At 50.4% G+C, this 10,000-nt stretch overlaps 1 protein-coding gene across 1 annotated transcript; it reads left to right on the top strand.

The window, feature by feature from the left end:
* Positions 1 to 2,411: 2,411 nt before the first annotated feature.
* Positions 2,412 to 9,278, top strand: LOC144491286 (E3 ubiquitin-protein ligase RNF31-like; the record flags this gene model as incomplete). Its single annotated transcript, XM_078208961.1, has 2 exons — positions 2,412 to 2,675; positions 9,096 to 9,278. Coding segments are annotated over 2 exons (447 nt in total), but the record flags the coding sequence as incomplete, so codon positions are not given.
* Between the last annotated feature and the right edge of the window lie 722 nt (positions 9,279 to 10,000).

Raw genomic sequence — 10,000 nt, forward strand, 5'->3', positions numbered from 1 at the left:
TGAGTCGGCTGCCATCTTGGATCGGGAACAGGGCCGTTCAGCCCCTCGGCCTTGCTAGCCCACGCCCATTCACTCGTCACAAGTGTGCGGCAGAGTGGGTTAGTGCTGCTACCTCACAGCGCCAGGGACCCGGGTTCGATTCCCGGCTCAGGTCACTGTCTGTGCGGAGTCTGCACGTTCTCCCCGTGTCTGCGTGGGTTTCCTCCGGGTGCTCCGGTTTCCTCCCACAGTCCGAAAGATGTGTAGGTTAGGGGGATTGGCCGTGCTAAATTGCCCCTTAGTGTCCAAAGATGTGCAGGTTAGGGTGGATTGGCCGTGCTAAATTGTCCCTTAGTGTCCAAAGATGTGCGGGTTAGGGTGGATTGGCCATGCTCAATTGCCCCTTAGTGTCCAAAGATATGCAGGTTAGGTGGATTGGCCATGCTAAATTGCCCCTTAGTGTCCAAAGGTGTGCAGGTTAGGGTGGATTGGCCATGCTAAATTGTCCCTTAGTGTCCAAAGATGTGCAGGTTAGGGTGGATTGGCCGTGCTAAATTGCCCTTAGTGTCCAAAGATGTGCAGGTTAGGGTGGATTGGCCATGCTAAATTGTCCCTTAGTGTCCAAAGATGTGCAGGTTAGGGTGGATTGGCCATGCTAAATTGTCCCTTAGTGTCCAAAGATGTGCAGGTTAGGGTGGATTGGCCATGCTAAATTGTCCCTTAGTGTCCAAAGATGTGCAGGTTAGGTGGATTGGCCGTGCTAAATTGCCCCTTAGTGTCCAAAGATGTGCAGGTTAGGGTGGATTGGCCATGCTAAATTGTCCCTTAGTGTCCAAAGATGTGCAGGTTAGGTGGATTGGCCGTGCTAAATTGTCCCTTAGTGTCCAAAGATGTGCAGGTTAGGGTGTATTGGCCGTGCTAAATTGTCCCTTAGTGTGCAAAGATGTGCAGGTTAGGTGGATTGGCCATGCTAAATTGTCCCATGGGTAAGATGCAGCATGGGTTCATGAAGGGCAGGTCATGTTTGACTAATTTGGTGGAATTCTTTGAGAACATTACATGTGCAGTGGACAATGGGGAACCTGTGGATGTGGTGTATCTGGTTTTCCAGAAGGCATTTGACAAGGAGCCGCACCAAAGACTGCTACATAAGATAAAGGTGCACGGTGTTATGGGTAATGTATCAGCATGGACAGAGGATTGACTAGCTAACAGAAAGCAAAGAGTGGGGGTAAATGGGTGTTTTTCTGGTTGGCGATCAGTGACTAGTGGTGTGCCTCAGGGATCAGTGTTGGGACCGCAATTGTTTACGATTTACAGAGATGATTTGGAGTTGGGGACCAAGTGTAGTGTGTCAAAATTCACAGATGACACTAAGATGGGTGGAAGAGCAAAGTGTGCAGAGGATGCTGAAAGTCTGCAAAGGGATATAGATAATCTAAGTGAGTGGGCGAGGGTCTGGCAGATGGAGTACAATGTTGGTAAATGTGAGGTCATCCATTTTGGTCGGAATAACCGCAAAATGGACGATTATTTAAATGGTAAAAAATTGCAGCATGCTGCTGTGCAGAGGGACCTGGGTGTCCTTGTGCAGGAATCTCAAGGAGTTGGTTTGCAGGTGCAGCAGGTAATTAAGAAGGCAAATGGAAATTTGCCCTTCATTGCGAGAGGGATGGAGTTTAAAAACAGCGAGGTTATGTTGCAGCTGTATAAGGTGCTGGTGAGGCCACACCTGGAGTACTGTGTACAGTTTTGGTCTCCATACTTGAGAAAGGATATACTGGCACTGGAGGGGGTGCGGAGGAGATTCACTAGGTTGATCCCGGAGTTGAGAGGGTTGGCTTATGAGGAGAGACTGAGTAGACTGGGGCTATACTCATTGGAATTCAGAAGAATGAGGGGAGATCTTATAGAAACATATCAGATGATGAAGGGAATAGATAAGATAGAAGCAGGGAAGTTGTTTCCACTGGCGGGTGAAACTAGAACTAGGGGGCATGACCTCAAAATAAGGGGGAGCAGATTTGGGACTGAGTTGAGGAGGAACTTCTTCACACAAAGGGTTGTGAATCTGTGGAATTCCCTGCCCAGTTGAGGCTCCCTCATTGAATGTTTTTAAGGCAAGGATGGATAGATTTTTGAAGGAATGAAGGGTTATGGTGAGCGGGCGGGTAAGTGGAGCTGAGTCCACGGAAAGATCAGCCGTGATCTTATTGAATGGCGGAGCAGGCTCGAGGGGCCAGATTGCCCACTCCTGCTCCTAGTTCTTATGTTCTTATGGACAAATACATGAATAGGATGTGAATAGAGGGATCTGGTCCCCGGAAGGGTAGGGGGTTTTAGTTCAGTCGGGGCAGCATGGTCGGTGCAGGCTTGGAGGGCCGAAGGGCCTGTTCCTGTGCTGTAATTCTCTTTGTTCTTTGCGTTGACAGAAGGGTGAGGAGCAGGGCTGGAGTCCGGAGGAGGTGTTCTGTGCCCTGCAGTGCTGCGGAGGGGAGGACCCCCTGTCCTGGCTGCAGGCGGACCTGCCCCAGGTGCTGTCCAGCATCGCTGAGCTGGCCTCCCAGGAGGGCCAGGCTGGGCCCGAGGACGAGGTGGGCCCCGTCACTCAGGGAGAGGCCCGGGAAGCCTGGCTGGACTGCGGCGGGGACTTCGAGGAGGCTGTGCGCGAGTGCGTGAGGACACGGGCCTGCAAGGTAAGTCCCGCTGGGGGGGGGCGGAGGCATGGTGAGGGGGGCACAGCGGGTTGGCACTGCTGCCTCACAGCGCCAGGGACCCGGGTTCCATTCCCAGCTCGGGTCACTGTCTGTGCGGAGTCTGCACGTTCTCCCCGTGTCTGCGTGGGTTTCCTCCGGGTGCTCCGGTTTCCTCCCACAGTCTGAAAGATGTGTAGGTTAGGGTGGATTGGCCATGCTAAAATTGCCCCTTAGTGTCCAAAGATGTGCAGGTTAGGGTGGATTGGCCATGCTAAATTGTCCCTTAGTGTCCAAAGATGTGGTTAGGGTGGATTGGCCATGCTAAAATTGTCCCGTAGTGTCCAAAGATGTGCAGGTTAGGGTGGATTGGCCATGCTAAAATTGTCCCTTAGTGTCCAAAGATGTGCAGGTTAGGGTGGATTGGCCATGCTAAAATTGCCCCTTAGTGTCCAAAGATGTGCAGGTTAGGTGGATTGGCCGTGCTAAATTGTCCCTTAGTGTCCAAAGATGTGCAGGTTAGGGTGGATTGGCCATGCTAAATTGTCCCTTAGTGTCCAAAGATGTGCAGGTTAGGTGGATTGGCCATGCTAAATTGTCCCTTAGTGTCCAAAGATGTGGTTAGGGTGGATTGGCCATGCTAAAATTGTCCCGTAGTGTCCAAAGATGTGCAGGTTAGGGTGGATTGGCCGTGCTAAATTACCCCTTAGTGTCCAAAAATGTGCAGGTTAGGGTGGATTGGCCGTGCTAAAATTGTCCCTTAGTGTCCAAAGATGTGCAGGTTAGGGTGGATTGGCCGTGCTAAAATTGTCCCTTAGTGTCCAAAGATGTGCAGGTTAGGGTGGATTGGCCGCGTTAAATTGTCCCTTCGTGTCCAAAGATGTGCTGGTTAGGGGGATTGGCCATGCTAAATTGTCCCTTAGTGTCCAAAGATGTGCAGGTTAGGGTGGATTGGCCGTGCTAAATTGTCCCTTAGTGTCCAAAGATGTGTAGGTTAGGATGGATTGGCCATGCTAAATTGTCCCCTAGTGTCCAAAGATGTGCGGGTTAGGGTGGATTGGCCGTGCTAAATTGCCCCTTAGTGTCCAAAGATCTGGAGGTTAGTGTGGATTGGCCATGCTAATTTGTCCCTTAGTGTCCAAAGATGTGCGGGTTAGGTGGATTGGCCGTGCTAAATTGTCCCTTCGTGTCCAAAGATGTGCAGGTTAGGGAGGATTGGCCGTGCTAAATTGTCCCTTAGTGTCCAAAGATGTGCAGGTTAGGGTGGATTGGCCATGCTAAATTGTCCCTTAGTGTCCAAAGATGTGCAGGTTAGGGTGGATTGGCCGTGCTAAATTGTCCCTTAGTGTCCAAAGATGTGTAGGTTCGGTGGATTGGCAGAGTGATATAGAGTGGAGACGGGGGGGGGGAGATTGAGGGTGGCGCTCAGAGGGAAAGGGGTTAAGAGTGAGGGTCCAAAGAGGGAGGGAAGGGACAGAGGGTTAGGGTTTGGTTGAGGGAAGGGTTGGGGGGGAGGGGTGTGGGTTGCGGAGGAGGGGACCTATTATCTAAATGGGGAGATACTTTGGGGTGCCTTGGTGCAGAGGGATCTGGGTGTCCTTGTCCATGAGTTACAGGACCCTGGCATGCAGGTACAGCAGATAATAGAAAAAGTGAACGGAATATTGGCATTTATAGTTAAAGGAATAGAATATAAATGCAAGGAAGTATTGTTGCAACTATACAAGGCATTGGTGAGACTGCACCTGGAGTATTGTGCACAGTTTTGGTGCCTGTTTTTGGGGAAAGATGTCGGGGATTTGGAGGCAGTGTGGAAGAGATTCACAAGATTGATTCCAGAGATGGGTGGTTGCCGTATCAAGAGAGAGATTGAACAGTTTAGGCCTCTGGAGTTTAGAAGAATGAGGGGAGATCACATTTGATTTGATTTGTTATTGTCACATGTATTAACATACAGTGAAAAGTATTGTTTCTTGCGCGCTACACAGACAAAGCATACCGTTCATAGAGAAGGAAAGGAGAGAGTGCAGAATGCAGTGTTACAGTCATAGCCAGGGTGTAGAGAAAGATCAACTTAATGCGAGGTCGGTCCATTCAAAAGTCTGACAGCAGCAGGGAAGAAGCTGTTCTTGAGTCGGTCGGTCCGTGACCTCAGACTTTTGTATCTTTTTCCCGAGGGAAGAAGGTGGAAGAGAGAATGTCCGGGGTGCGTGGGGTCCTTAATTATGCCGGCTGCTTTTCCCCGAGGCAGCGGGAAGTGTAGACAGAGTCAATGGATGGGAGGCTGGTGATGGATTGGGCTACATTCACAACCCTTTTGTAGTTCCTTGCGGTCTTGGGCAGAGCAGGAGCCCCAGACCAAGCTGTGATACACCCAGAAAGGATGATTTCTGTGGAGGTAGACATATTTATTCATATGGAGGTATATGTGAGATGTACCAGATGATAAAGGTCTGGATAAAGTTGACGTGGAGCGGATGCTTCCTGTTGTGGGACATTCGAGGACGAGACGTCACAGTCTGGGGATAAGGGGTTGCAAGTTTCAAACAGAGTTGGAGGAGAAACGGGTTGTGAATAGAACATAGAACAGTCCAGCACAGAACAGGCCCTTCGGCCCGCGATGTTGTGCCGAGCTTTATCTGAAACCAAGATCAAGCTATCCCACTCCCTATCATCCTGGTGTGCTCCATGTGCCTATCCAATAACCGCTTAAATGTTCCTAAAGTGTCTGACTCCACTATCACTGCAGGCAGTCCATTCCACACCCCAACCACTCTCTGAGTAAAGAACCTACCTCTGATATCCGTCCTGTATCTCCCACCACGAACCCTATAGTTATGCCTCCTTGTAATAGCTCCATCCACCCGAGGAAACAGTCTTTGAACGTTCACTCTATCTATCTACACTTTGGAGGAAATAATAACAAATGGGATTACTATCTCAATGGAAACAAATTAAAACATGCTACCGTGCAAAGGGACCTGGGGGTCCTTGTGCATGAGACGCAAAAGCCCAGTCTGCAGGTACAACAGGTGATCAAGAAGGCAAATGGGATGTTGGCCTATATCGCGAGGGGGATAGAATATAAAAGCAGGGAGGTCTTGATGCACCTGTACAGGGCATTGGTGAGGCCGCAGCTGGAATACTGTGTGCAGTATTGGTCCCCTTATATGAGGAAGGATATATTGGCATTGGAGGGAGTGCAGAGAAGGTTCACCAGGTTGATACCGGAGATGAGGGGTTTGGATTATGAGGAGAGGCTGAGGAGATTGGGTTTGTACTCGTTGGAGTTTAGAAGGATGAGGGGGGATCTTATGGAGACTTATAAGATAATGCGGGGGCTGGATAGGGTGGAGGCGGAGAGATTCTTTCCACTTAGTAAGGAAGTTAAAACTAGAGGGCACAGCCTCAAAATAAAGGGGGGTCGGTTTAGGACAGAGTTGAGGAGGAACTTCTTCTCCCAGAGGGTGGTGAATCTCTGGAATTCTCTGCCCACTGAGGTGGTGGAGGCTACCTCGCTGAATATGTTTAAAGCGCGGATGGATGGATTCCTGATCGGTAAGGGAATTAAGGGTTATGGGGATCAGGCGGGTAAGTGGTACTGATCCACGTCAGATCAGCCATGATCTTATTGAATGGCGGGGCAGGCTCGAGGGGCCAGATGGCCTACTCCTGCTCCTATTTCTTATGTTCTTATGTTCTATCCCCTTCATCATTTTATAAACCTCTATTAAGTCTCCCCTCAGCCTCCTCCGCTCCAGAGAGAACAGCCCTAGCTCCCTCAACCTTTGCTCATAAGACCGACCCTCCAAACCAGGCAGCATCCTGGTAAATCTCCTCTGCACTCTTTCCAGCGCTTCCACATCCTTCTTATAGTGAGGTGACCAGAACTGCACACAATATTCCAAATGTGGTCTCACCAAGGTCCTGTACAGTTGCAGCATAACCCCACGGCTCTTAAACTCCAACCCCCTGTTAATAAAAGCGAACACACTATAGGCCTTCTTCACAGCTCTATCCACTTGAGTGGCAACCTTTAGAGATCTGTGGATATGGACCCCAAGATCTCTCTGTTCCTCCACAGTCTTCAGAACCCTACCTTTGACCCTGTAATCCACATTTAAATTAGTCCTACCAAAATGAATCACCTCAATCTGTGGAATTTGCTCGACCAAAGTGCGATGGATGCTGGGACAGAGAGTAACCTTCAGGAGGTGTTAGACAGATTTTTAATTGGTAATGGGGTTGAAGGGTTATGGGGATGAGGAACCTATCAGCCGTGATTGGAAGGCAGAGCTAACTCGATGGGCCGAATTCCGTTCCTATTTCTTATGAACTTATGAACCTCCTTGGCAGTGCATTCCAGGCCCCCACCACCCTCTGTGTAAAGATTCTTCCCCCGCACACCTCCACTGAACCTTTCCCACCTTATCTTGAACCTGTGCCCCCTGTAATTGTAATTTCTGCCCTGGGGAAAAAGCTTCCAACTGTTCACCCTATCCCCTCCCCCTCATCATCTTGTAGACTTCTATCAGGTCTCCCCTCAACCTCCGTCGCTCCAGTGAGAACAAACCGAGTTTCTCCAACCTCTCCTCATAGCTAATGCCCTCCACACCAGGCAACATCCTGGTAAATCTTTTCTGTACCCTCTCCAAAGCCTCCACATCCTTCTGGTAGTGTGGCGACCAGAATTGAACACTATATTCCAAGTGCGGCCGAACTAAGGTTCTATAAAGCTGCAACATGACTTGCCAATTTTTAAACTCAATACCCCGGCCGATGAAGGCAAGCATGCCGTATACCTTCTTGACTACCTTCTCCACCTGCAAAGAACAGTACAGCACAGGAAACAGGCCCTTCGGCCCTCCAAGCCTGTGCCGCTCCTTGGTCCAACTGGACCAATCGTTTGTATCCCTCCATTCCCAGGCTGCTCATGTGACTATCCAGGTAAGTCTTAAACGATGTCAGCGTGCCTGCCTCCACCACCCTACCTGGCAGCGCATTCCAGGCCCCCACCACCCTCTGTGTAAAAAACATCCCTCTGATGTCTGAGTTATACTTCGCCCCTCTCAGCTTGAGCCCGTGACCCCTCGTGATCGTCACCTCCGACCTGGGAAAAAGCTTCCCACTGTTCACCCTATCTATACCCTTCATAATCTTGTACACCTCTATTAGATCTCCCCTCATTCTCCGTCTTTCCAAGGAGAACAACCCCAGTCTACCCAATCTCTCCTCATAGCTAAGACCCTCCATACCAGGCAACATCCTGGTAAACCTCCTCTGCACTCTCTCTAACGCCTCCACGTCCTTCTGGTAGTGCGGCGACCAGAACTGGACGCAGTACTCCAAATGTGGCCTAACCAGCGTTCTATACAGCTGCATCATCAGACTCCAGCTTTTATACTCTATACCCCGTCCTATAAAGGCAAGCATACCATATGCCTTCTTCACCACCTTCTCCACCTGTGTTGCCACCTTCAAGGATTTGTGGACTTGCACACCGAGGTCCCTCTGTGTTTCTATACTCCTGATGACTCTGCCATTTATTGTATAACTCCTCCCTACATTATTTCTTCCAAAATGCATCACTTCGCATTTATCCGGATTAAACTCCATCTGCCACCTCTCCGCCCAATTTTCCAGCCTATCTATATCCTGCTGTATTGCCCGACAATGCTCTTCGCTATGCGATGCCACTTTCAGTGACCTGTGTACCTGTACACCCAGATCCCTCTGTGTCTCTGTGCTGCTGATGTTTCTGCCCTTTACTTTATAGCTCCTTATACACCCATCACTGTGCGGCCAAATTCCCCTCCAATTCCATTTTCAAGTTTGCTGATGTCACCACCGTAGTGGGTCGGATCTCAAACAATGACGAGACAGAGTACAGGAATGAGATCGAGAATCTGGTGAACTGGTGCAGCAACAATAATCTCTCCCTCAATGTCAACAAAACAAAGGAGATTGTCATCGACTTCAGGAAGCTTAAAGGAGAACATGCTCCTGTCTACATCAACGGGGACGAAGTAGAAAGGGTTCGAGAGCTTCAGGTTTTTAGGAGTCCAGATCACCAACAACCTGTCCTGGTCCCCCCCATGCCGACACTATAGTTAAGAAAGCTCCACCAACGCCTCTACTTTCTCAGAAGACTAAGGAAATTTGGAATGTCAGCTACGACTCTCCAACTTTTACAGATGCCCCATAGAAAGCATTCTTTCTGGTTGTATCACAGCTTGATCTGGGGCTCCTGCTCTGCCCAAGACCGCAAGGATCTACAAAAGGTCGTGAATGAGTGATTCAGGGAGAGGTTGGCGGAGCAGCCAGTGGTGTGGGGGGGGGAAGAGGAGGAGGGGGGGGAGGTTTGCAGTGGGACTGCCATGAGGAGCCGGTGTGGTGACCAGTCTCTCCCTCTTTGTACCCGAGTTTCGAGAGATCCGGGAGATGGGCTTCCTGGGGCGTGACGAGGTGCTACAGGCGCTCTACATGAATGGCGGAGATGTAAACAAGGCTATCGTGGACCTGCAGCGCCAACTACTGGAGCCTTTCCATGCCCAGATCTGGCAGGAGACGGAGACTGCCATCCAGCTGGACCAGCCCGACAGGCAGGTGAGTGAGCCGGGGGAGGGCATGGGGCCACGTTCCTGCTAACTGCCACGGATGGCCAAGGACCTTCGACTCCCCCCCCCCCCCCCCCAAACCGACATGATGAGTCAACACCCCCCCCCCCCCCAATCCCACGGTCATCAGCCAAGGCCCACCCTCCATTCCCAATTCCCGTGGTTGGCCAACACTCCCATCCCAAGAGTTGGCCAATGCTTTCAACTTCTTAGTCTCGTAGTTGGCCAAGTCGCCAACCGCCAATGTTGGCCAGCGCCATCCCATAAACTCCCTGATCCCCCGCCCATAGTTGGCCATCACCCTAAACTCCATGATCCCGCCTATAGTTGGCCATCATTCTGCCATAAACCCCATGACTCCCATAGTTGGCCATCACCCTAAACTCCATGATCCCACCTGTAGTTGACCATCATTCTGCCATAAACCCCATGACTCCCATAGTTGGCCATCACCCTAAACTCCATGATCCCGCCTATAGTTGACCATCATTTTGCCATAAACCCCATGACTCCCATAGTTGGCCATCACCCTCAATGCCATGATCCTGCCTATAGTTGGCCACCATCTTGTCATAAATTCTATTAGCCCCCATAGTTGGCCATCACCCTAAATTCCATCATTCCCCCACCCATCCCCCCCATAGTTGGCCATCATTCTGCTATAAACTCCCCGACCCCCCATAGTTGGCCATCACCCTAACCTCCATGATC

The sequence above is a fragment of the Mustelus asterias genome, unplaced genomic scaffold, assembly GCF_964213995.1.
Source record: "Mustelus asterias unplaced genomic scaffold, sMusAst1.hap1.1 HAP1_SCAFFOLD_4921, whole genome shotgun sequence".
NCBI classification, from domain to species: domain Eukaryota; kingdom Metazoa; phylum Chordata; class Chondrichthyes; order Carcharhiniformes; family Triakidae; genus Mustelus; species Mustelus asterias.